This window comes from Sinocyclocheilus grahami, unplaced genomic scaffold (assembly GCF_001515645.1).
Source record: "Sinocyclocheilus grahami isolate Dianchi unplaced genomic scaffold, SAMN03320097.WGS_v1.1 scaffold1036.1, whole genome shotgun sequence".
Taxonomy (NCBI): Eukaryota; Metazoa; Chordata; class Actinopteri; order Cypriniformes; family Cyprinidae; genus Sinocyclocheilus; species Sinocyclocheilus grahami.
Window position 1 is genome coordinate 12,469 of NW_015506215.1, and position 27,498 is coordinate 39,966.

Below are 27,498 nucleotides of genomic sequence, written 5' to 3' on the forward strand. Positions count from 1 at the left end.
AAGTTTTGTTCAATTCACATTTATTTGTATTGCACTTTTAAATATACACATTGTTTCAAATCAGCTTTACACAAAATGAATGTTTCTACATTACAAATAAGAGTTCTCTTAACAGGTGTAACTGTGCCAAAGTAATGTTCATATGGCAGAAATGTTCTAAAATTAGGCTATACAAATCATGCAGTTAAGTAACGTCATGTATTCAGAAACAATTAAATATATACAGAAACAATGAACAAATTAAAGCAATGGTTACATGATGTGATCATGTTGATTACAATGCAAGGAAAATGTAGCAGTTTTGTATGTTTATTCAGAGTCAGCTTCATCTGAAGTCCTCTGAAGGGTGGGCGTCATCTCTTCACAGGTGTTGGGTCATCTGAACTCTTCATAAGAGGCTGAATATAGTCAGCAGGAGCAATCTATAGATTACACCAACAAAAATACTAGGGAACTGGCACTTTTTCACAAAGACACAACGAGCAGGGAAAGACTTGCCAAAACAAGTGAAGAGACTCATTGTGAGGGTGATGTCTCTTTACAGGGAGTCTTCAGTTGGTTCTTGTTCTGAAAGCAAGATAGCGAAGGAGAAAAACAGGAGAAATGGTCAAGTGATGCTCCATCACATTGCAGTCCTGTGGCATCTGCTCCTTCAACACAGTGCTTCTTTAGTAGCTAAGACGTTTAAGTATAAAATACAGTAATAATGTACAGGTTTACTGTGATTACTTTTATAATATAGTAGTGGTATAATACATTTTTGGAAATTTAGCCTAGCATGATTCTGAAATGAAAACTGCTCACCTACTTTAAACTTTTCATTCTCACTTAGGTCCATCTGCATCCTTTGCAATATATCCAAGTCTATTAAATAACTCCCCACCAGCAAAATCATTTTTAAAAGCCTTAATTACACAACGATGGATGAAACTGCTTGAAGAGAATGAATAACGTCCCGTAAATCAACTAATTAAGTGAGGAATAATCTGTTTTAATGCACAGGGTAATTTGATTAGCTGTGCTTATAATATACAATTTTGTTCTATAAATGTCTTGCCTTTTAAAACTTCGTCACAGCGGTCTCTTCTGCTGCATCTCTGCGGCGCTGATGCTAACTTCCGGGAACTATTGAGCGGCTCCATGATCCGCCATTGCTGTAAAAAAACTGGTCCATTGGAGTGAACGGATTGTCGCAACTCTCTCTCTCTCTACAGCTCTGGCTTCTGCCAACAAGGTGGGCTTGCACTTAAAGACACTGCGATTAAGGGCATCTCTTTTTCCCCCTCAAAATGAACCGGAATGTAAATAAATAAAATGTTTGTTTTTTTTAATCCCTGTTTTTAATTATGTTCTAAACTGCAGAAGTCACATTCTGGGTGCAAGGAAAATATTTTCATTCAAGTAACCTAATGATCAATACTGCTTGAGCTGGTTCTGATTTAGCTGGTTTAGCTGGTTTTATCAGAGGAAGGACTTGCAAAGGTGCCGGTGCCCCAGGTACTCGCAGAAAAAAATCTGTCCCATTTGTTTATTTTAATGTTCCATTCGATTTAATTATTGGCTGTTCATCAACTCACGAAGCCCCTGCAGTTCCCTCTCAAACGCATTTTGGTAAACCCTTGCTCCACAGTCCAAATTATGAAACCACAGCGACATCTAGTGTCCAATGAAACATCACAATATTACGATTATATTATTCATAATAATATTATGTTCAAATCATACAGTTTTGCCATGTATGCTTATTGAATTGCGTTGTTAAGTTGTGATGAGCACTTGAAGCAAAATATGGCTTAGCAACGTACTTAATGTCTGTCGAAATCGTTTCTGCATTTGGTGGTTAACTAGATAAAAGACGCAATAGGCCTACTGTCCAACCGCTGCCGAAAGGTCCACTACTGTCCACAAATGTATATGGTTGGTACAATAACTAAACTCGCTCGCTGCTGATGTGTTGTCATAAAAGCGCTTGAATAGTCTATTGCATTTATTCTAGTTTTCATTTTGAATATTTAAAGCAACGTTGATACCAATTGAGTTCAGCAGTGAGAAGAACCCAGACTTGGTACTGAAGGTGCTTTCCTCTCCCGGTCAGGTGACTAAACTTCAGCCTTTTCCATTCTTTACACTACACAAGAACCAGCATCCACACTTTGCCTTTGTCAGGCATTGGGGGTTTCTCTGCACCATACAAAAGGCTTTTGAGTGACCAATCAATTGTATGCTTGTCACAGATGGATTGTAGGGGTCAAGCTCTATTCAAGCAGAGATTGTCCAGCTGAGTGACTCATGTTATTCAGGTGGCCTGTCCATGAAGCATTTCATTCATCCAGGTCATTGTAGTAGGCTAGAATTTAGTTGAAACAACTGCACTTTTTTTTTCTTTTAAAGCAAACGGTTGTTGTAAAGGATGTTTATCAATGCTTTGGTCTACAAAGTGGATTGGCTATGTTCAGAATAGAATACTAATATACTTCTCTTATTATTTCTACAATATGTATGTGTACAGCATTTATACAGTATTGTTTGGTACAACATTTGTTATAATATGCAGCAATGCACACATCACACTGTAAAAAATACGCAATGCAACATATTAATCCCACAATGAATTATACTTAATTTTACCTTTCATTTCTAGTGTGATAAATAAGCTGTTGCATGTAGGTGCTAATTTAATTTCTTTTTTTTTTAGACGGACAGAAATTTTCACACAAATTGAAAAAGAACTGCAAAAGAACCACTTTTATTTCCAAATCGATTGCTTTATGCCACTCACATGATAAGGTCATGTGACAACCATGTATCATACTGTTCAAAACATTTATTAAGGGTTAATGCCTACTGTTTCAGTTGCAGCCCTAATTACATTTCATCTACTTAGAAAATATAATTCTTTGGCATGTGTCAAGAAAGCCAGCATCAAAATTCAGATTTGAAAGTGTGATCCATGCAAAGAATGTCACACTCCATGGGTTTATGTTGTTTCTAATGTGTTGGCTTTCATGCAAGATATCACCCAGTCTTTCAAGCATGCAGGAAAACGTCATATGCAACCGTTTTTTCTCCTAGACAATGTTTACGTTGCCTGCATAGAAATCTACTTTCCTTTAGCTCATAGTGAGTGTGCAAATGTGCATGTGCATGGTGTTTATCACAATAGAAAATGTAATGTATTTAAATTGTATTTAATGTATCTTTTCGGTGCTTTTTGAAAAAATTACAAATGTTCAAAAGTTCATAGAAGAGGCCCATGGAATCTTAAAGATTTGAAGACCAGTTTGTGTGGAAGAATGGGCCAAAATCACACCTGAACAATGCATTAAATACACTAGCGACTAGTTTCTCCATACAGGAGGCATCTTGAAGCTGTCATTAACAACAAAGGCTTTTGTCTAAAGTATTAAATAAATTTCAATAAGCGTGTTCAATAGTTTTTCCCTGGGTCATTCCATTTTATTACACAGAACTTAATTTCTGAACTTATTTGTTTTGTTTTCTTTGTATGTATGGATTACTTGGGTTGTTACCGACATCTGGTGAAAATTTCATGCCATCAGCACCTTTAGAAATATATTTACTGAGAAAAATTGTGACATGTTCAAAACTTATTGTATTGAAGGTGTGTGTGTGTGTGTGTGTATATATATATATATACAGTGTTGGGGAAAGTTACTTTTAAAAGTAATGCATTACAATATTGCATTACTTCCTAAAAAAGTAACAAATTACGTTACTTAGCTACTTTTTATGAAAAGTAATGCATTACGTTACTCTTGCGCTACTTTTTAAATATGAGCAGGGCTTGCTTGTTTTTAAAGGGGTGCTATTATGCTTTTTCACTTTTTCAACTTTAGTAAGTCTGTAATGTTGCTGTTTGAGCATAAAAAAGATCTGCAAAGTAACAAAGTTCAAAGTCCACTTCAAAAGAAGATATTTTATTTAACAGAAATCACTTTTCAAAAACTACAACGAACGACTCGTTTGGACTACAACGCATATTTACTGGGATTTGTGATATCACAAATATCGACGAATGGGATGAGACCTGGTTGAGCTGCACTAGAGAAGGCAACGAGTGTCATCACTATGTCAGAGACACGCTAGCTCTGCACTTCCGATTTCTCCCAATATGGGGACAGGAGAGCTGTCAGTCAATTAATTGGAAATCAAAGTAACTGGCATTACTTTTTTGAAAAAGTAACTCCAATATTTTCTTGTAAATTAAAAAGTAGTGCGTTACTGTAGTAGTTACTTGAAAAAAGTAATCTGGTTACATAACTCACATTATACCCCCAACACTGTATATATATATATATATATATATATATACTTATATACTTTTTTTTTAAACTCGCAGCATAGAACATTTTATGTATTTTAAATTGTATATAATGTATATCACAGAAAATATACATTATATACAATTTAAATACATTACATTTTCTATTCCATGATGCTGCTGCAAGTTTTTTTTTTACCCTAAAAGGCTAACATTATTTCTAAAATGTGATGTTCTGTGTCTATTTCTGTTTATGGTATTTAACCTGGCATTGAGCTATATTTTATTATAAATTTAACATAGCCTGTTATTAATAACATTTCAAAAATTAATTTCAAAATGTCATCTTTAAAATGCAGTCTTTACACTCCTAAAATATACTTTTCCAAATTATTCCAGAAAGCTCTTAAATTAAAAAAGTGTATAATGCATTCAATTTAAATTTCGATGAGACATTAAAAGCCAGATCAATAGTTTATTAAGAGAAATATTTGTTATTAATACGAAATGTATTCTTTATTTTGTAGATTACAACTTCAAAACTAAACAAAGGTTTTGAAACATTTCCAGTATAAAAGTGTTCAGGAGAATCACCAACGTTAATTTCTTTGTAAGAAGAACGATACAACACTGTATAATGTCACAAAGCAGGTGTCAGGTAGGCGAGCGGTCCTCGAAACCGCGCATGCTCAGCTGAGTCACACGTCCAAGGCAGTTAATGCACGGATATACCTCTCATTTACTTCCATCCATAGCACGGTTACGGGTCTCTAAGCAGCCTGACACAGGAGAGAGAGGAGAGAGAGAGCGGCTGGAGGCAGTTTAAGGGAGGGGGGCAGCAGCAGTAGTCGATGCTGGTGACGCAGGAAAAACACCCAACAGCAGACAATAAACCAATGATCTGATCTCAACACAGGCGTGTTATTTATAATCGGGACAGCCAGGCACATGCACGCGGCTGAGTAATTATAAAACAGCACTTAAATGATCCGATCTGGGGTCGTATGGAGGAAAGATCCAGTTTGATTCTCGGTAAGTGGGTTTGTGTGTGAAGCTAAAGGAAGCTAGCGGCTAATAGCAGATGATTTGCAAGTCAGTGCTCACTTAGCCTAGCTCGAACAGCTCAATGAACGAATTTAAAGACGTCTGGATATTTGTCACTTCTTGCATATTTTTAATCCTCCCACACTTCACCTGCATAGCTAATGTTATGATCTATTCAAGCTAATTAGCATTTGCATTTGACGGCAGTTCAGTTTGAGGTGGTTGATTTGTGGCTAAACAAGTGGTTTTGACGTGGGCAGGTCGGTTGTTTTTTGCATTGGTTAATGTTTTTCGTTTCTGGCCGCTTGTGAATTATAACTTGAGCTTGTTGGTTAATTAAAAGCGGTGTTTTGATGTTTTAATAGCTTTAAATTCACTGTCACGAGCTGATTGTGTTTTGCTGGAGTCCAGCTGTTAGCCGTTAGCAAGTTAGCCTGTTTCTGCTGCTGTATTTACATTCACTTTCGCTCTTACTTTGAGTTATAAAATAAGATTATATATTCAAAGACGGTGTCATGTGAAGCCTCAGCGCTTTAATAACATTTTATGCATGGCTGGTTACAAATATGAAGCTGCTGTAACTCTGATTGTGTTTGGAGGAGGAAACAGGCCTGAACGGCCACAGTTTCAAACTAGGCCCAATACATTAATGGCTGTGTCTCAGAAGCAAGTGTGCTGCCCACCTAGACAATATTTTGGGGCATCGTAGGCACGTTTGCAATGTTTAAACTGGCTGAGACTGAAAACCTAGTAAGGTCCCTACTTTGACAGCATTTTTGGGTGTCATAGCCTGATTATGTAGGCAAATCACAGTGTTTTGAGAGACAGACAATATCATCTGTTTTCTGTACAATTCCGTTTTGTGGAATCTGGAGATGATTTCTGGTAGCTGCAATATTTATATTGACGGTATAGGAAACGCCCATATTTGGCTATTAAGTGACAGTAAAATTAATTTCCTCCCATTATCTGAGAACGTCAATCTGTACGTTTATATTCTGCTTGCCAGACCATGGGCTTCTGAGCGGTTTATTATGACAAACGGGAAAATGTTTGTTGTAGTGAGTTCTATTATATTGGAGAATTGTTTTGTATCTGTATTGTGATGTCATATCGATTCAGAGAAATGTTTTTTTGTATTCATTATGCTTATAGTAGCATGTTCATAATTACTACCAAACCAGCAGGTTAGTTAAAAGTTTCAAACAATCTTTCACTCAGACTGCTTCTGTGTGTTATCGTGATGTGATTTGAGGGCATTTCAATTTTTCTCTGATATTTGAGAATCTATACTAGTTCATTTTCATTGACAAGATCTTTTTGAACTGTGTTGGTCAAATGTGCTTATACATAATTTTTTAATAGTTTCATTTGATATCACAATTTAAATTGTAAACATTTAATACTTTGTAAATTAAATAATGCTGCAATACTGATTTTATGTAATGCTGTTTTTTAATGAATACTAGGAGTTCTCTTCCTGATCAGCAGCCAAAATGTGCCAAGAGGTTTATTTCCTAAAATCCACTTAACTATATAGAAATCAGTGCCTGAAAGCCACGTCAGTGTTGTTTTCTTTTGTGTGAAATTTGTGTTGGTTTAGCTCATTACAAATCATTTAGTAAAGCTGCAGCAATTCTACCATATTTGTTTGACAGTCAGTTGGCACAAAATGAAAAAAGACGGTTGTCTGATTAATGTAATAAAACGCTAAGCATGTTGGATTTTAAATATCCCAGCCTCTTTAAAATTAATAGAAATTGTTTTGATATATTCTGTTGAAGTTGGTAGCACGTCCAAGATAATGTTATGTTGGCATATTTTAGTTTCTACTTTTAACTCTTTAAATGTTTTAGCGTCAACTTATATTTTCAGTTATACTTTGCATTGTGAAAAATGTCCAGTTAGCTAAGAAGTGTTAATGAGAGAGTTCCCTTGGTTGTCCTTCAGTGCTAGGGTGTGCTCTGCACTGCTTTTTCTTTACTTGGCCTTGTATTATGTACTAACCAGACCTGTTTTGTATGCTATGATTTAATGCACTTTGCACTAGCCAGCAGCATCCTCATGGGAAGCATAACATGCACTATAAAAGCAAAACCTCTGCTACTTGTTTTGAACTATATATCTTGTAGTTTTGTATTGATTATGCAATATATTTGACCTGATAAGGGCACTAGAAATAGTTTCACCATTGTTTCCGAACAGCGATTCTGTGCTTCCATGTCTGTGCACTAAATGTGAAAAATGTCAGACATTCAGTTTTATGAGCAAACCAATTTGAACTCCGTGAATATATGAAATGTTACATATCTTTATGCTAAATACTTAACATCCGTACAAATGGAATTATAAAGAGCTTTGTGAATAGTTAAATGTAAGCCTGAATTTAAAATCCAAATACAGTCAAAATGGCACCCTATTTACTTTTTAATGCACATACGTGGTCTTGTTGCACAAGATTCATCAGTGCATGTTGTTCATCAGTGCATGTCTTGCCTTTGTGATTTTGAATCATAATGTAAAAACTTGCTCCTCCTCTTCCTTTTTGTCTGATGTCAGTTAGGCCTTACTGTGACGTGCTTTTAACCAATAGCCAAACGGTTATATAGACATTGTTTTAGTTATCTCTCCTTTGGTCTAGCTCCGTTCTGATGTACAACACCTACTTTTCACAATCCAATTCCCGATAGATAAAATCAAGTACCACCCTATTTTTTTTCTGGTCACTTGGATATATGTCAGAAAAGGAAGTAAAGTCACATTGATTTTATTATAAAAACATATGAGGTCTAAGGCAGGACATAGCATGGAAATTAATAAAAGCTTAATTACATTTATTTCTAGTTACACTCAGCTCTAAAATATTTCATGGGCCCTTTGCAAGTGCAGTCTCTATAAAATTATTTTTAAAATTCTCTGTGCATAAAAGACATGTGAAACCATTTGTCAAAGGTGTGTTTTAAAGATTCTGATGTTGGTCTCTTTATTTCTCAGGTTATGCAATGGTCTCTGCAACATACCCAGTCCCCCAGGTGGTGCTTTCACTTTCAGAAGTGTGCCGGTTCTCCGTCGCTCCTAAGGAGAAACTGATTTCTTCTGCTGTGCCAGCGACATAAGCAGACAAGATTGCAAAGATCTGCCCCGTGTCGAGTATGACGGCCACGACCCGTGGCTCCCCTGTGGGAGGGAATGACGGTCAGGGCCAGGCTCCGGATGGCCAGTCCCAGCCACCCCTGCCCCAGAACCAGGTCAGTGCTCAATTTTGAGTTTCCCCTTTCCATTCCGATCCCTTTTTGCTGTTACTGAAGGAAAACTGTCGCTGAAGAGAATTTGTTTTATCGATAAAGTTTGCAGTGACCTTGCGTTGTGTAGACATGTGCCGGTATTCGGTAATGCGATATATCACAGTAATGAATATGCACGATATTGTTGTCATGGGCACTAAATACCGTGAATAATTACATATAACAAATTATTCCGAATTTTGAATGCATTTTAAGAATACTTTTCCCATTAACTGGTCAAAGTGCACAACACCGCTGTATACTGCGTGAAAGACACGTGCGCACTCTGATGTGTAAAGACTGATTTATACTCGACACGCCCGTACTTATTTGAAGTACGTTTTATTTTTATTGTATAAAAATAGAATTAGAATTCATTTAGATACTATTTGATTAAAGTTGTCTTGTGTTTGATATGAAATAAAGCCAGTAGTTTAAAATTGTTTTAATCAGTTTGTACATAAAGATATTATTAATTTTACAACTCATTCATCACACGAGAAGTCTTGAAGTCAAATGACGACTTCTCACCGGTGATTCCTGATGGTTTTAGAGGACAATTACTCCTCGTCGCCCCCTGTCGTTTCAAAGAATAGGACAACGGTGAACGCGACAAGTATAAAAGCCTCATCCATTGCGGAGCAGAGCAAGGCCAAATTATAAATCCCGCTTGAGATGCTGCAAGAGACGCGAGCGCAACAGTCAAACACGTCCATGTTTACATAGAAAAACAATGGAAAAACAGCGCAATCTAATAAAAAACCTGTAACTACTACTGTATGTCTGATATTTCATGTTTACAAGAGGACAATTACTCCTCGTTGCCCCCGGTCGTTTCAAAGAATAATACAACGGCAAATGCAACCAGTATAAAAGCCTCGTCCATTTAGGAAGGTGCGCACGCAGTCAGCGGAGGCTCGTGGAGCGAAGCCAGGCGAAAGTATAAATCCCACTTAAACAAGCACGGATGAGAAGCGCGATTTGCGGAACGTGTGAGAGTGTTCTGGATGAAAGCGCACATTCACTCTCTGACAGCAGATGGCGCTAAACTGCAGAAATGCAGCCGTTACCCTGGAAACAAAGCAGCTGCCCTACTTTCTGTTTCTGAAACGTGTTTAAATGATTTAAACAGCCGTTCAGATTTGTGTATTTGCTATAATGTTCATCACAGCGCCAATTACTTAAATATTTATGAAATATTAAAATATTTATTTTCAAACTTTTTTTTACATTTTAATCTGGGCTACAACATGCCCTAGATATTGTTTGAAAGTGTTTTGATTCTTTATTGTTCGGTCACACGTTACATTAGGGCTTCATTAGTTAACATAAACTGCCAATGAGAAATTCTTCTAAACATTCATTAATCCAATAATATTTTTTAAATAATTTATAAATAATAATTAATTATTCCAGTATTTAATAACACGAAAGCTGTAACGGTGTTATTTAATGAGATAACATGAACTAAGAGTTGTATTTTTTTTTTAACAAAGATTAATAACTTCTGTAGCAAATGTAGGTATTGGTCATTGTGAATGTTAATGCATTAACTAAGGTTAACTAATGAGATCTTATTGTAAAGTGATACCTATTGGTTTTTATAGTTCTTTTGCACTTTAATCTGTGTAAAACTTTTAACTTTATAAATTTTTGTGTATTGCTTTATTGTATTTAAATTAGAGATGCACCTATTGCAATTTTCTTGGCCGATTCCGATTTCCGATTTTTTTTGTTGGTGTGATCTGCCGATACCGATTTTTGCCGATTTTCTTTCTAAGAACTATAATTGACAGCATATACAAACAAAAATCTACTTTTCTTCAACGCAAAGTCTTATTTTCATGTAAAAAGTCAGTAATAAAATAAGAACAAATAAAAAAATTGCAAACAACAGCACAAATAAATGCAATAGAATAAAGAGAGCATTTGAAAAACTAAGCTTTTCAAGTTAAGTTTTTATTCAGGTAAGAAATACTACAGAAATTAAAGTAATCAAATGTAAAATAAAACATCCAGTGTTTTTACGTTTGATTACTTTAATTTCTGTAGTCTTTATTGTAAAAATTAAATACAGATTAATGCTTACCATTAAAGTTATAAAACGTATTCAGTCAAGAGCAGAAAGTGATTTTCTTTGTCTTTTGTTCTTTGATTAACATGACAGACAGCAGCAGGAATATTGGACTGCGGTCCCTTTAAGAGTTTATCCACAGACCCAAACTGTTACACAACAGTCTCTTTCTCAACTATTTAACGTTCCAAAACTGACTGTTTAACTGGATATTCACCAAGACGGGCATTTTGACCATTTTGTATGTATTTGAACGTTTTAGCTCAGTTAGCCACTCATTTTGGTATTTGTGGCTCACAAGCTGTTTGAGACTGAGCGCGGCTTGTGCGCTCCACTAATATAGATCGGTGGTGGTGCGCGCGCTTTTGGTGTAAGCGCCAAACCTGCGAGAATGACTAAAATAATGCGCAATACAAGCACTATTTAACCAGAGCGAGAATGACTAAAATAATGCACTATTTAACCAGAGCGAATGAGATGTGTGTGAGAGAGAATGGAGCGAGAATGCGTGGCTGACGTTATTGCCTGTGGCGCTGGTAACAAAACGGATCGGCTCGGAATCGGAAAGAAGTGAGACTGACCGGCACTCACCGGGCCGATCTGGAGCGAGAATGCGTGGCTGACGTTATTGCCTGTGCCGCTGGTTACAAAACGGATCGGCTCGGAATCGGAAAGAAGTGAGACTCACCGGGCCGATCATGAGGCAAATCAGCCGGTTCTGATCCCTGGCCGATCGATCGGTGCATCTCCAATTTAAATGCTCAGTTATTTTTGTTATAAGAAAAAAGTTATTAAACCTGTTATACTATATTATGACAACACTTTTTTTTTAAACAAAATTTAAATATCGTGATAATACCGTATACCATGATAAAAGCATTAGCAATTAATCCTAACATGAAAATTTGATACCGGCATATCCTTAGCGTTGTCCTGCGTTATGTTCTTAAAACCACATCTGATCTGTTGTGACAGTTGACTGAGTTCCAACGAAAAAAACATTTGCCGACTCTTACAGATGCAAATGTGTTTCTGTTATTGTGCTCTGCCCTAGAAGGAACAGATGTCAACAGAGGGAAATATTATTAGGTAACTGTAGAACGATCCAAAAAAAACACTTCTCCTGTATCATCACAAATTTGGTTAAGTAAGAGATAAACATAAGCTTATTTCAGAATTCTTTGTAATAATTAATTGAATTTAGCATTCCTGTAATTGTATTGCTTGTACTACTACTAAAATCAAGGAGCTTTTGGTATTTTCTTAGTTATGTCTGTGAAATAACCAGTACTTTTTTGGACAGACAGACACTTTGATCACAAAATGTACACACATTTTCCATGAGTTTTTTTTCAGTGATGACTGACAGTTGTTCACAGCATTCTGTTGCATCATTATTTGAATTACATTATTGCTTATCGGCCTCGTATTGTAATATTATTGATTTCGGTTTTCCCTGCCACTAAACCACAGATTGTGTTTGCTTTTGCATCATTCTCAAATTGCTCTTATTTTCTAATTGGGTGGTAAAGAAAATGCTGTGAAGTTGACCATACATTATTGTCAACAGAGGGAAATATTATTAGGTAACTATAGAACGATCCAAAAAAAACACTTCTCCTGTATCATCACAAATTTGGTTAAGTAAGAGATAAACATAAGCTTATTTCAGAATTCTTTGTAATAATTAATTGAATTTAGCATTCCTGTAATTGTATTGCTTGTACTACTACTAAAAGCAAGGAGCTTTTGGTATTTTCTTAGTTATGTCTGTGAAATAACCAGTACTTTTTTGGACAGACAGACACTTTGATCACATAATGTACACACATTTTCCATGAGTTTTTTTTCAGTGATGACTGACAGTTGTTCACAGCATTCTGTTGCATCATTATTTGAATTACATTATTGCTTATCGGCCTCGTATTGTAATATTATTGATTTCAGGTTTACCTGCCACTAAACCACAGATTGTGTTTGCTTTTGCATCATTCTCAAATTGCTCTTATTTTCTAATTGGGTGGTAAAGAAAATGCTGTGAAGTTGACCATACATTATGCAGATAGTCTAGCTTAGTGAGACATTAAAGGGATGGTTCACCCAGTAAATGGAGATATTTTAATATACTCCATAATTTTTTATATATACTCTCCTCTACAAATGTGGTAAATAGAGGCTCAACCATGTGTACTTAATGAGAGAAGAAAGTTCATTGGTTGTCACATGTCAGACAAGCATGTTTCAACTTATGTTTACCATATTTGATGTGCTTTATGTACGTGTGTTGATTAGTGTATATATGTAAATAAAAGCCTAAATGGAATCTGTTCATCATATAAAGCCATTGTCTCTCTTTCAGAAGACTTGGATTAAACCACTCGATTCATATGGATTTCTTGCTTGATGACTTTAAACTTTTTGAAGCTTGACATTTTGACAACAAAATGATGAGAGAATATCTACATTTATTTTCAGAGCGGGTGATGTCTTTTGAGAGGTCTTGATTAGAATTTGGATTTCCCAGAAGCAAGTGTATCTCTGTTTTTATAGTGTTTCCGATTGAAAAACGTTTTAACAATGCTTTAATGCATTTGTGGTCAAAAAACTGACACCCCAGCATTATGACCAAAGAAAAGACAAGAGACTCCCTTTGATTATGTTGCAGAGGGCAATTATGTTCTCCAGGGATAGACTGCAGCAGTGTTATCCATTACACCTGTGCTCACCGAGCGCATGTTAAAAGGCAGGAATCAATGAGGATGAGATGCCTGGCAGAGAAAAGCACACCAGTTGGTTAGAAATTTGTAGCACCTAGACATAAGAAGCAAACTGGCTATGTAGGTCAGCCAAGCAGAAGGAGCCTTTTCCAGCACACCCCCACATTTCCCAAGTTCCGCAGGCTCCAGCCCACATGCATCCATTGACACGGCACAGGAAACTGACTCGAAGCATCTTAAAGCTGCTTTATCTTCCTTACGCTTTCTCTTTCATTCTCTTAATCCCTTACATGGATACATACTTTGTTTGCTTATTTGAAGGATTATCCCGTCACTAAGATACATGAATCATTAAGGTGGTTTACGCTTGTTGAGTGCGGCTTTCTTGTTTTTTTTTTTTACTGTCAATTATACCACAAAGTGCTAACAGGAGAACATCTAGAAATTTTTTTTTTTTAATCTCAGGTAAAATTATATAAATGTTATTTCCTCAGTATTTAAATGATTTATGCTGTTTGTCTGTCCCTTTTTTTTATTTATTTTTTATTTTATTTTTATTTGCGCTTTTTTCCTTTTTTTTATTTAACCCTATTTTGCCATGAATAGTCTAGAAATTAAAATCAACCTTTTACTAACAGAGCTGCTTTATTTTTCTGGAATTTTTTTTTCTCCAGGATTCTTTAAATAGAAATGTCAAAAGAACAACATTTAACAGATTTTTTTTAAAATTCTTACAATGTAAAGAGTCTTTACTGAAACTTTAATCAATTCTGACCTTGCTGACTAAATGAATAAATTTTTATTAATTTCTTTAAAAAATAAAATCTTATATTGATTCTGAGCTTTTGAACAGCAGAGAATTCCCTTTTTTCATAATATTGCATCAAAAAGTTTATTTATTATTTTTTTTCTCCTCTCGAACTTTGTGACCAAGGCCAGGTGGGGTAGGGCAGAATATTTAGTGATAATATCATTTCATACAATTAATGGTCCAATCAACTTGTAAATACAGTGCTTTACATAAATTAAATGTTGCGAATATCTTTTCACACCATAATTTACAGCCTATGTGGCAGACTTTGTTTTATGAGGCCACTTAATAGTGCTCTCCATGTTTATAGTAATGACCTTGAACGTTATCTTCATATCTGATTCACATACTTTCTTAACCTGTGAACTGTTTGCATGGCAGACATCCTCTCCCAACTCATCCAACGAAAACTCCCCAGTGAGCCCACCAGATGACCAGGGTCAGGGGGACAGTCCCACACCCCTGGAGGAGGAGGAGCCAGCTTTCCCCCACACAGAACTGGCCAAGCTGGATGACATGATCAACAGGTTAGGGCTCGTATCCTATATTTGGTTGAATTATGTTTATAATGAAATCAGAAGCATTGCAGATGAACTACAAGGATATTGATATGAAAGACATTTATTTAGGCTGTTATTCGCTAATATAATATCACTAATCGCTAATAATGAGATCAGCGATGTATTATGTTGATCATGTTTTTTTCTTTTGATGTACAGACCTCGCTGGGTCGTTCCAGTTTTACCAAAGGGTGAATTAGAAGTTCTTCTTGAAGCTGCTATAGATCTTTGTAAAAAAGGTAATGCTTTATTTTTGGGTCTTGTTCATCATTTAATATTATTCTTATTTTTTAATGAATTGTTCTACTAAGAAGTAGCAGAAGCAGTATTACCTTTATCTGCGTCATTTTAAGCTTTCACTTTTGCTCTCGAAGGAATTCTTCAGCCTGTGTAAATGTCAGCCTCTGATAGGTTTTTCTTTCATTTCTGTCTCCAGGACTTGATGTCAAGTGTGAAGCATGCCAGAGGTTTTTCAGAGATGGCTTGACAATATCCTTTACGAAAATACTGACAGATGAGGCTGTTAGTGGATGGAAATTTGAGATCCATGTAAGTCCTGCAACCTGCTTGATGGTGCCATTTTCATAATTTCTTCCATTTCAGCAGCACATTTTGTCTTTTTGTTTGCACATTAAAGGGTTTTACTAACCGTTTGGCTGTCAGGTCTGTCCTCTCAAGAATTGATTACTACTTTGGGCGACTGTGAAGAAACGTAATGTTATTTTGGTTGCCTTCATCTTATTTGGCTAGTTGATTGAAATGCCAAAGCTTTGATCAAAGAGCTCCTTTCAGTAAAACAGAGGCAGTATTAGGACACAGCACTGAGTCATCGCTCTCGTATGAGGCTCGTTTTAGCTCTTCCAAGGCTGCTCTAGGATCCGCTTCAATGGCACTGCAAATATAGATCTTTTTTTTTTCTTCTTTTTTGCATTTTAAGACTTCCTACTCACTGTAAAATCAAAGTGCATGAACTACGCTTGCATTTCAGTGTATTTTAAACCCAAAACATACTCAATGCTTCTAGGATGGCAATCTGTCTCATTCTCTTGGCAGCGGTGCATCATTAATAACGCCCACCGACTGGTGGAGCTGTGTGTGACCAAGCTCTCTCAGGACTGGTTCCCTCTGCTAGAACTCTTGGCAATGGCCACCAACCCCCACTGTAAGTTCCACATCTACAATGGTACTCGGCCCTCTGAGACGGTGCCTGCTGGGGTTCAGCTAGCTGAGGATGAGCTTTTTGCCCGTCCACCTGACCCTCGCTCTCCTAAGGTGAGAGGGTGTTTGTGCCAGACTTTTAAGAAGTCTTCAATTCATGAATTTAATTTAAGAAATATTGAAATTCATTACTAGTCGCACATCACCTAAAATATACACTTTTTTTTTTTCTTCTTATGCATTTGTATATATTTGAACCTTTATGTTAATTTTATGATGTTTTATGCATTAACTACTCTGTTCAATGAAAACTTCCTGTTTATTTGTTTCCTGCAGGGCTGGTTGGTGGACTTGATAAACAAATTTGGCACGTTAAACGGGTTTCAAATTCTGCACGATCGATTCATGAGCAGCCAAGCTCTGAATGTTCAGATCATCGCTGCACTCATTAAGTAAGAACGATCAAACATATTTAACTAATTTGCCGGGAACCTGGATTTTTTTTCTTTGTAAAGTTTGACTCACTTGTTTGTTTTACAGGCCTTTTGGACAGTGCTATGAGTTTCTCACTTTGCAAACGGTGAAGAAGTACTTCCTTCCCATCATAGAAATGGTTCCCCAGTTTCTAGAAAACCTCACCGATGAGGAATTGAAAAAGGAAGCAAAGAATGAAGCCAAAAACGATGCCCTGTCTATGATAATCAAATCTTTGAAGAACCTGGCTTCTCGAGTACCAGGACAAGAAGAAACAGTGAAGAATTTAGAGATATTTAGGTTAAAAATGATTCTTAGGTGAGCTGAACATCTGCTAAAACTAGTTTTAAGACATTATGCAGCACGTTAAATGAGTGTTCTTGATTATTGATTTTTCGTTACAGGTTATTGCAGATTTCTTCTTTTAATGGAAAAATGAATGCACTAAATGAAGTAAACAAGGTGATTTCAAGTGTTTCCTACTACACACATCGTCATGGCAATCCTGAAGAGGAAGAGTGGCTGACGGCAGAACGCATGGCAGTAAGTCATGCTGCAGTGCTTAACCAAATAGTTTGCATGACAAAGCTTGTAACATTCTCCTGTTATTATCATTGAACGTTAACAAAACTTAGGGGCAGTCGAAATAAAGCCTTTGATCTGTATCTTCACATTAGCTAATATGCATTTGTTTCCCACAGGAATGGATTCAGCAGAACAATATTTTGTCTATTGTGCTGCGAGACAGCCTTCATCAGCCACAGTATGTGGAGAAACTGGAGAAGATCCTGCGATTTGTCATCAAAGAAAAGGCCCTAACGCTTCAGGACCTGGACAACATCTGGGCAGCTCAGGTGAGGCACATTCTTAAAGGAACACTCCACTATTTTTGAAAATAGGCTAATTTTCCAACTCCCCTAGAGTTAAACAGTTGAGTTTTACCGTTTTCGAATCCATTCAGCCGATCTCCGGGTCTGGCGTAGCACTTTTAGTTGTAGCTTAGCATAGATCATTGAATCTGATTAGACCGTTAGCATCTCGCTCAAAAATGCCCAAAGAGTTTCTATATTTTTCCTATTTAAAACTTGACTCTTCTGTAGTTACATCGTGTACTAAGACCGACGGAAAATGAAAAGTTGCGATTTTTCTAGGCCGATATCATTTTTGAGCGAGATGCTAACGGTCTAATCAGATTCAATGATCTTTGCTAAGCTACAGCCAAAATTGCTACCTCCAGACCCGGAGATCATGAATGGATTCGAAAACGGTAAAACTCAACTGTTTAACTCTAAGGGGAGTGGGAAAATGAGCCTATTTTCAAAAATAGTGGAGTGTTCCTTTAAGTTTCTGTTCGATTAATATATTTTTTATAATTTATATTTTAAAGTGATTAATCATAGGATTTTGTCATTCTTACATTTTTCTTAAACTTTCTTCTTGGATATTCATGCGAAGCCATACAATATCTACAATTTTACCAATCAGATACTATTAACCAGTAAACATAATAATGTTAAATTAAGTTAATTTTTTAACATGTTAACTTTGGCAGCCCTTCTAGGATTTCTGCTTCATTAGTAAACTTTGCAGCAACTTGTAAATGTAATAATGGTATCTATATCCTCAGGCTGGGAAACATGAGGCTATTGTCAAGAATGTTCATGATCTCCTTGCAAAGCTGGCGTGGGATTTCTCACCTGAACAGCTGGACCATCTCTTTGACTGCTTCAAGGTTATTCATAATGAACTGACGATTACAATTTTTTGCATTTAAAAGAAGTATTGTCTTAATGTAGAGACCATGCATTTATAGGTGTTTCATTAGGACTCAGCATTTCTGTATGCGCCTTACTAGCATTCCAACCGATTACAGAATCTCTCCTCAATGGAATCATTTTATGGTTTATAGGAGAGCTGGACAAATGCAAGTAAAAAGCAGAGAGAGAAGTTACTGGAATTGATTCGTCGACTGGCAGAGGATGACAAGGATGGTGTGATGGCTCACAAAGTGCTCAATCTGCTGTGGAATTTGGCCCATAGTGATGATGTTCCTGTGGATATCATGGACCAGGCCCTTAGTGCTCATATCAAAATTTTGGACTATAGCTGCTCCCAGGTACCCTGTCAGCTTTAAGTAGTTCACTTTCAAATTACAACTGTAAAATTGACTGAATTTCCTTCTTCCATGCTAAACAAAGTCATTTTCTTAGCTGTTTTGGTTGCTTGGAACAACATGAGAGGGAGTAAAAAAAGTCGAGGTCATTGAATTAAAGACAGTGTTTTTGTTCTGCTGTAGGACAGGGACACACAAAAGATGCAGTGGATAGACCGATTCATAGAAGAATTAAGAACTAATGACAAATGGGTGATTCCTGCTCTGAAGCAAATACGGGAGATCTGTAGCCTCTTTGGAGAAGCCCCCCAGAATTTAAGGTAATGCAACTCAACTCAACCATCTTTAACCATCAATTGCATCTATACTTGTTTTAGTACAGAAAAATTTAAATGGACAAAAATAAATTTTTGCTCATATTCAAGGAATATTTACATGAAAATTACCCACACATTTTAGGAAGAGCATGTAAATGTAGAAAATGTATCGTATACATCCCTGTTGTTTTTCAGAAAGAAAATACCTATTAACTTACTAAAGAGCTTAGAGGGGTAAGTGGACAGCTAATTTTGGGAAATATTATCATTATTTTTATTTTTGTTATTATAAATAATTTTAAAGCTGAAGTTTGCTTTTGGATTTCAGTAAATCTGTAATTTATGAAAATCTGCTTGGTGTGCCCTGCACCATCTAATCAAATCACCAATCAGTGCCCATGGACGAGGTTCATGCGTCTAAAGCTTCTTACAGTAAGAGTGCTGCTTTGGGTTACGTTTCATAAACGTACAAATGCATACTCTTGGTATATGGTTTCAATTGAGTGCACTCTTCCTTCGGGATGCTTTAAACGTGTGAGTCCGTTGGAGAAAAAAAATTGCAGAAAGCTGAACTCACATTTTCCAATACTTTCCTACACCTTATGCAATGAGTTTAATGTGTTGAATAATTCTTTTTCTGCCTTTGCTTTGATGGCGTCTCGGGATAATGCTTCTTTAATGTGAATTTAAGCTTTCAATTAGGGACAGTGAAACATTCTGTCTCTATATACCTAAAAAGCCCATTTTCATACAATTTAGTTGAACTTGCAATATAATGGAGATATATAAATGGAATGGTTAATTCAGTCATGTGTCTTTCTTTACAGTCAAACGCAGCGGAGCCCACATGTCTTTTATCGACATGACCTAATCAACCAACTGCAGCACAACCATGCACTGGTCACTCTTGTAGCAGAGAACCTGTCTGCATACATGGAGAATATGAGGCAGTTCTCGAAAGGTTTGTGAGGCTAACACTGTTTGTATATACGGACATACCTCTTCATGTGTTATTCATTAAAAGAGGTTATGAAATGGAGAATCAAAATGTGCTAGATATTTACACACATATAAGCGGTTACTCTACAAAAATACATAAGTTCTGTAAGTTTCAGAACTAAATACGAATGATTTTTTTTCTACCCATTTTGAAACGCCCAGATTTGAAATCGAGAGAATTGTGGCATCGCGATTCTCCTTGACACGCATCTTAATATGCATCATATACAAACATATATATATATATAATATATATATATATACAGCTCTATCAAAATGCTTGCCATCTCGAGTATTAAATGCAAATCACGGTTACGGTTCGGTGAAGTTAGCAAATCTCAACATTGGGTGTTTACTTCGATTTCTACAAGAGGTAATGCCCATTTCACTTCTCTGTTTTTCATCAGAGAGTGAAAATGAGGCTGGAAAATGATTATATAAATTTTGGACATTTTTTTGGTACAGACAAAATCTGATGATATAAAAATCTGAATCTGCATAAAATGAACCCTTTAACATATATTTTCATTTTTGTTTTGTTTTATGCCCATGTTAAACATTTACCAGTGCTAACTTTTTATGTTTTATCAGAGCATACAGACTTTGATCCCCAGACGGTTAGGCCAGGAAGTCGGTATAGTCATGTTCAAGAGGTCCAGGAGCGGCTTAATTTCTTGAGGTATTTATACTTTACAAGCAACCTTCCTGTACACTGCATAGATTGCAGAATCCAAATTCAATTCCATCCTTTTCTCTTTTTGGAGATTTGGCTCCAAACGCTACTCATTTTTGTCATGAACCTGAGTATCTATTAAATGCAAATCACGGTTACGGTTCGGTGAAGTTAGCAAATCTCAACATTGGGTGTTTACTTCGATTTCTACAAGAGGTAATGCCCATTTCACTTCTCTGTTTTTCATCAGAGAGTGAAAATGAGGCTGGAAAATGATTATATAAATTTTGGACATTTTTTTGGTACAGACAAAATCTGATGATATAAAAATCTGAATCTGCATAAAATGAACCCTTTAACATATATTTTCATTTTTGTTTTGTTTTATGCCCATGTTAAACATTTACCAGTGCTAACTTTTTATGTTTTATCAGAGCATACAGACTTTGATCCCCAGACGGTTAGGCCAGGAAGTCGGTATAGTCATGTTCAAGAGGTCCAGGAGCGGCTTAATTTCTTGAGGTATTTATACTTTACAAGCAACCTTCCTGTACACTGCATAGATTGCAGAATCCAAATTCAATTCCATCCTTTTCTCTTTTTGGAGATTTGGCTCCAAACGCTACTCATTTTTGTCATGAACCTGAGTATCACAGTGTGTACCAGAATAAGCTGTTTATCACTGTAGCTAGGCGACGAAGGTTTCACAAATGGAAAGTGTTTTTCACTTCACCTTTTTACCCTGGTTTCTATCCCTTTGATTTTATTACTACAACTAAACCCAAACAGAATGTTCTGTGTGTACTAGACTATTATAATATAAAAGGCAAGTTATTTGTCATCATTGGCAAATTTCTTGTACACCAAGGAACAGACAGTTTCTTGGTGTGCACCTAATTTCAGAAAACGGCTTTCACACCTGTCAAGCTCTGACATCAAATGGATTTGCTCTGCACCACAAGGTCTATTATGAAAACGACTAGTTCTTAGACTCTCTAAAGACTCCCTAAATAACAAATCACTAAATATCCTCGTCCTTCAGGTTCTTACTGAAAGATGGGCAACTCTGGCTATGCGCACCTCAGGCTAAGCAGATCTGGAAGTGCCTGGCGGAGAACGCAGTGTTCTTGTGTGATCGGGAGGCCTGCTTCAAATGGTACTCCAAACTCATGGGCGACGAACCCGACCTTGACCCTGACATCAACAAGGACTTTTTTGAGAACAACGTACTGCAGCTTGACCCCTCACTGCTGACAGAGAATGGGATGAAATGCTTTGAACGATTCTTCAAGGCTGTCAATTGCAGGGAGGGCAAACTGGTGGCAAAACGCCGGGCATACATGATGGATGACTTGGAGCTGATAGGGCTGGATTACCTGTGGAGGGTAAGATTCAATTAGAGCTGTTGGATCTTCATTGGTATGTTCAAAGCTGCTTTGTTGTGGGATACTACCTGTGTGAAAGGCCTTCGTTTTTAGTCCGTTGGTTATTTTGAAATAAGTCAATGTACTGTAACAAAATGTCAAGTAGCAAAGTTGAAAATTTGCCCTTAAATGGAACTTTTGGTATTTTTGGGTGGCATCACTGTTATGTTGTAATATCACTAGTAGTATTTTTAAAGGGGTCCTATTATGTGCTTTTACAAAGTCTTAATTTTGTTTTGGGGGTGTACTAGAACAGGCTCTCATACTAGGTTGTTCGAAAAAACACATTTTACATTATTACAACACCTCTCTCCCCAGTCTGGCATGAACGGCTCAAATAGTTCCTTTATCAAATGAAGGCCAGCCTTCTGAAATACAAAATGTGCTGTGATTGGTTAGCTGGGCCAGTGTGTGTTGTGATTGGCTCCACTTGGCGCCTGGTCGGGAAATGTCATGCCCCTTGCCATAGCCGCCTGCGAGCTTCAGTGTAAATATTGCGTCAAAATCAATTTGAGCGCGATTTAAACCCGGATGATTATAACCACTCTTAAGTTCGTCTGCCTTGGGAAAGCTAGCGGGTCTCTGACATAGTGATGACACTCGTTGCCTTCTCTAGTGCAGCTCAACCAGGTCTCGTCCCATTCGTCGATATTTGTGATATCACAAATCCCGGAAAATATGCGTTGTAGTCCAAACGAGTCGTTCGTTGTAGTTTTTGAAAAGTGATTTCTGTTAAATAAAATATCTCCTTTTGAAGTGGACTTTGAGCTTTGTAACTTTGCAGATCTTTTTTATGCTCAAACAGCAACATTACAGACTAACTAAAGTTGAAAAAGTGAAAAGGCACAATAGGACCCCTTTAAGCTAAATGAGCCCAAGGTTAAATTTAACCAAATCCTAAATGTCAGCCTGAGTTCAAACCATCTATTTTCCTTATGTTTTTCTTTAACAGGTTGTGATTCAAGGAAGTGATGATATTGCTAGCCGAGCAATTGACTTGCTTAAAGAGATTTATACAAACCTCGGACCAAAACTACAAGCCAATCAGGTAATAATACAGCGAAAAAGCATATCACTTGCTGTAATAAATGTCGGAGTGCTCTTGAGTTTGTTTTTAAAATGTGTCATATGACTGTTTGCAGGTAGAGATCCATGAGGATTTTATTCAGTCTTGCTTTGATCGGCTCAAAGCCTCCTACGACACTCTGTGTGTGCTGGACGGAGATAAAGACAGCATTAACTGTGCCAGACAGGAGGCTATCCGCATGGTGAGAGTGCTGACTGTGCTCAGGGAGTATATAACCGAGTGTGACAGTGACTACCATGAGGAGAGGACCATCCTGCCCATGTCCAGGTAGACCCATTCAAACCTGTCATAAAGTAACTCAATATATGTGTATTTTTTTGCTTGTCTATGACGGCCAGATTCTAATAAACTTTATTTAATAGATTTTTTTCTCTTTAAGGGCTTTCCGAGGAAAGCATATCACGCTAGTTGTGCGTTTCCCAAACCAAGGCCGACAAGTTGATGATCTGGATATTTGGTCACATACCAACGACACGATTGGTTCTGTGCGACGTTGCATTCTGAACCGAATAAAGGCCAACAGCACGCACACCAAGATTGAGCTGTTTATCGGGGGAGAGATCATAGACCCAGCAGATGACAGGAAGCTAATCGGGCAGCTAAACCTCAAAGATAAAACTGTAGGCATCTGCTTGGCTGTTTTTTCCTCAATGTACTCAATAGGGCATTTCACACACATAACTTTTGTCTTACATTTAACAGCACTTTTGAACAGGATGTGTTATAGTTTATGAGAGTGCTTGTTTTTTTGTTTTTTTTCTTCTCTAGCTCATCACAGCCAAGCTCACCCAGGTCAGCGCCAATATGCCTTCCAGTCCAGACAGCTCCTCAGACTCCTCCACTGGCTCTCCTGGGAACCATGGCAATCACTACAGTGATGGGCCAAACCCTGAAGTGGAGAGCTGTCTTCCTGGCGTGGTGAGCATTGTGCCATAAATTGAGCCAAACGGTTGTTTTGTTGAAAGGGGAATACGTCTATGGTCATGGAAAATATCTTCACAGAAGCTGTGTTGATAAATTGTGCATATCCACCTGTGGTGCTTTGCTGAGAGATCTGTAGAAGCCCTCCTCCCCCCATTTGGATTTTGCATTACATTTATTACTGCATTTAATATAACTGCCTTTAATGTTTTGCGTTTGGCAATTTTAAGTGTAACCTCTGGTTCTTATTGTCTTCAGATAATGTCCCTGCACCTGCGCTACATCTCTTTCCTCTGGCAAGTTGCAGACTTGGGCTGTAATCTCAACATGCCTCTCCTGCGGGATGGAGCTCGTGTTCTAATGAAGCTCATGCCTCCAGGTGCTCTATATGCTTCATTAGATGTGTTTGAGACATCTAGCTGCACCAATCTGCCGTCTCTATTCATTACTCACTGTTGTTGCCTTTCAGATAACACCACAGTGGAAAACCTGCGAGCCGTCTGTCTGGATCACGCCAAACTCGGCGAAAACAGCCTTAGCCCCACATTGGATTCACGTTTCTTTGGACCATCACCATCTCAAGTGCTTTACTTGATAGAGGTTTGTTTGGTTCTCAGTATGAAAATATTTTATGAAACTAGCCAAGCATAGACGCACAGCTGGTTATGTTCTAGTATTATAGTATGTTCTATAGTATGTTCAGATAATTAGTGTAATTAATGCATAAGACAAAAATGTAATGCAAACAGTTAAACACATTAAGAGTACTGAAAAACACAAAAGGGGCTACAAATATAATGTTTAAAATATTACAAATATATAGTTTATTATTTAGCTTTATTTGTATTTTTATTTCAGTTTAGGAGGTTTTTTTTCATTTTCATAATAATAATAATAATTTATATTTTAATTTAATTAGCAAAAATGGGCACAGTAACACTGCCCTAAAGGCTTTTCTGTGTGGCATCATTCTTTGATATACGCAATGTTTCTGTGTGTCTCAGGTGGTGTACGCCTTGCTCATGCCCGCCAGTGGGACGTTGGGTGAGGATGCAAGTGACTTCCAGTACAACTTCTTGAAGAGTGGTGGCCTGCCTCTGGTTTTGAGCATGCTCACCAGAAATAACTTCCTGCCAAATGCTGACATGGAGACCCGGCGGGGAGCTTATCTCAACGCACTAAAAATAGCCAAACTGCTGCTCACAGCTGTAGGCTTTGGCCATGTGAAGGCTGTGGCGGAGGCCTGCCAGCCTGTGGCGGAGGGGACTATCCCTGTGTCACCTGTAAGTTGCCCTTGTTTTAGCTCTTAACTGTTCCCTTCAAGTAAGTCTTGCAAAAGTATAAGCACAATACCTTCAGTGAAATTTACTTTACAGAAAAGATCCAAAACTTAGACCCTCAGTTTATTTAAAAAAATCAGTCTTGTAATTTTATAAGGACCACAATTTAAGAGAAAGACTTGGCGTCTTGGGGAGGAAAAGTGAACCTGCGTTCACTTGTGTGCTTCGCTTTACACTTTTGTCCAGTACCTCATCTCATAAAAGTGCATTTGGCACAGCTCTAGTCTGTAGTTAGGACCAATTATGGGGGGATGGGATAGTAAAGTTTGCTTACTGCAAAAACACAATTCTGTTTGAAGCACTGCAAGGAAGTAAGTGAAGTGTTTTTTTTTTTCTGAGTGAATTTGATAGGTTCAGCACTGAAGGTTTCATTTCTGTTTGAGATCGTAACCTTTCAGCCTCCCTGACGTTCATCAATCATTAGAAACAGGCTGGCTTGCCCTATGTAGCTCCACAAATGTCAAGGGTGTACAGTGTCTTGTGAGGAAACACTCACATAGACTCCAGAAGCGTTTACATGAAGGGAGTAATAACCATGAGAAAGGGGAAAGTTAAATGTAGTTTGATTACGCAATTTTCTCTTTATTTGACTGTTTGATTATGTTTCTGTGCAATGGAATGGAACAGTAATGAAACAGTAATGAAACAGTATTTGTGTCCTAGGATGGGTTGGAAAATACCACTGACCATGATTTTGACCTCATCACAAGCTGAAATGTGAAGCTATATTTTTTGTTAAAGCACTGAATGTTTCGGTACAAAAAAACAAACAAACATGATTTAAAGTTTTTACCAGTGTTGTGTAGAGTTTGCTGCATTTAAACTTTGCTTCACAGATTACAACTTTGTTCAGACAGGGTTTTTGGGCTATTGTACAAAATTTTGGGGTCAGTAATTTTTTTTAAAGAAATTAATACTTTTATTTACCTGGAATGCATTAAATTGATCAAAAGTGACAGTAAAGACATTTATGTTATCCAAGATTTCTAGTTAAAATAAATTCTGTTCTTTTGAGCTTTCTATTCATCAAAGAATCCCATTAATGTTATAATTTGTTTCCAAAAAATATTAAGCAGCACAACTGTTTCTTGAGCGTGAAAAAAAAGCATATTGAAAAGATATCTGAAGGATCGTGTGACTGCTTTGCCATCACAATTACATTTTAAAATATATTAAAATAGAAAAGTTATTTTAAACTCTAACTTCACAAGATGACTGTTTTTACCGTATTTTTTCAAATAAATGCAGCCTTGGTGAGTTTTTTTTTTTTTTGAGCTCCAGCTTTTGAATGGTTATTGTCTGTTTTCTAGCTCTCTTTCTTGCTTTACTGTACATAATGGCGACCTAGCATGAATCTGCAAGATAACACCTTTTTTCTTATTCGTTCATAGATCAACCAGACCACACATGACCAGGCTCTAGTGCTACAGAACGCCTTGCAGAATATCCCAAACCCCTCAGCCGAGTGCATGCTGCGGAACGTGGCCATCCGCCTCGCCCAACAGATCTCGGATGAGGTATGTTATACAACACCGCACAACCGTCACCTACATAAACTGGTTTGTTTGCATTGTTCAAATAAGTGTCCTTGGCTATCTTAAAGTGTTTTTGATCAAACCTCTTTTTCTTTGCGTGTGACAAACGAGATGTACAAAGGAAGTAACTGAGGAAACACCATGTTTCAGGCTCAGTTTTCTTAGTTTGTCCTTCTCTTCCTGTACCCAGAACTTTTTCCAGGCCTCCAAGTACATCCCAGATATCTGTGTCATTCGAGCAGTTCAAAAGATTGTCTGGGCTTCTGGCTGCGGCTCGGTTCAGCTCGTCTTCAGTTCTAATGAGGAGATCAGCAAGATCTATGAGAAGGTGCTAGTTCTTGGCTATGTATTCATTATTTATGAACTCAATATTCTGAATATTATTTATGACTCAATATTTATGCTTGTGATGTTGGATCTTCCACAGACCAATGCTGGCAATGAGCCGGATGCAGAAGATGAGCAGGTGTGCTGTGAAGCTCTGGAGGTCATGACCCTGTGTTTCGCCCTTATGCCCACTGCACTAGATGCACTTAGCAAAGAAAAGGCCTGGCAGACCTTCATTATAGATCTGCTGCTGCACTGCCAGAGCAAGTGAGTTATCCTAAAATAGAGTACTCTTATTCCTGTTATGTTGTTGCTTTTGTAACGTTCAATAAAATAAATATGCTTTTGTTATAGTTTA

General features: G+C 37.2%; 1 protein-coding gene across 1 annotated transcript in view; it reads left to right on the forward strand.

Moving 5' to 3' along the window:
- Positions 1-4,946: 4,946 nt before the first annotated feature.
- Positions 4,947-27,498, forward strand: part of LOC107565933 (probable ubiquitin carboxyl-terminal hydrolase FAF-X) — a 30,753-nt gene continuing 8,201 nt past the window's right edge. The window contains exons 1-27 of the mRNA XM_016251248.1: positions 4,947-5,314; positions 8,321-8,574; positions 14,594-14,739; positions 14,932-15,011; positions 15,209-15,321; positions 15,826-16,044; positions 16,267-16,382; positions 16,471-16,722; positions 16,809-16,947; positions 17,106-17,258; positions 18,032-18,136; positions 18,314-18,520; positions 18,701-18,837; positions 19,030-19,068; positions 19,662-19,795; positions 20,425-20,512; positions 21,549-21,891; positions 22,883-22,978; positions 23,073-23,284; positions 23,397-23,637; positions 23,786-23,935; positions 24,197-24,317; positions 24,408-24,538; positions 24,943-25,221; positions 26,670-26,795; positions 27,004-27,141; positions 27,241-27,407. Of these exons, the coding sequence (XP_016106734.1) occupies positions 8,479-8,574; positions 14,594-14,739; positions 14,932-15,011; positions 15,209-15,321; positions 15,826-16,044; positions 16,267-16,382; positions 16,471-16,722; positions 16,809-16,947; positions 17,106-17,258; positions 18,032-18,136; positions 18,314-18,520; positions 18,701-18,837; positions 19,030-19,068; positions 19,662-19,795; positions 20,425-20,512; positions 21,549-21,891; positions 22,883-22,978; positions 23,073-23,284; positions 23,397-23,637; positions 23,786-23,935; positions 24,197-24,317; positions 24,408-24,538; positions 24,943-25,221; positions 26,670-26,795; positions 27,004-27,141; positions 27,241-27,407 (4,028 nt within the window). The 5' untranslated portion in view covers positions 4,947-5,314; positions 8,321-8,478. The remainder of the gene's footprint in view (positions 5,315-8,320; positions 8,575-14,593; positions 14,740-14,931; positions 15,012-15,208; positions 15,322-15,825; positions 16,045-16,266; positions 16,383-16,470; positions 16,723-16,808; positions 16,948-17,105; positions 17,259-18,031; positions 18,137-18,313; positions 18,521-18,700; positions 18,838-19,029; positions 19,069-19,661; positions 19,796-20,424; positions 20,513-21,548; positions 21,892-22,882; positions 22,979-23,072; positions 23,285-23,396; positions 23,638-23,785; positions 23,936-24,196; positions 24,318-24,407; positions 24,539-24,942; positions 25,222-26,669; positions 26,796-27,003; positions 27,142-27,240; positions 27,408-27,498) is intronic.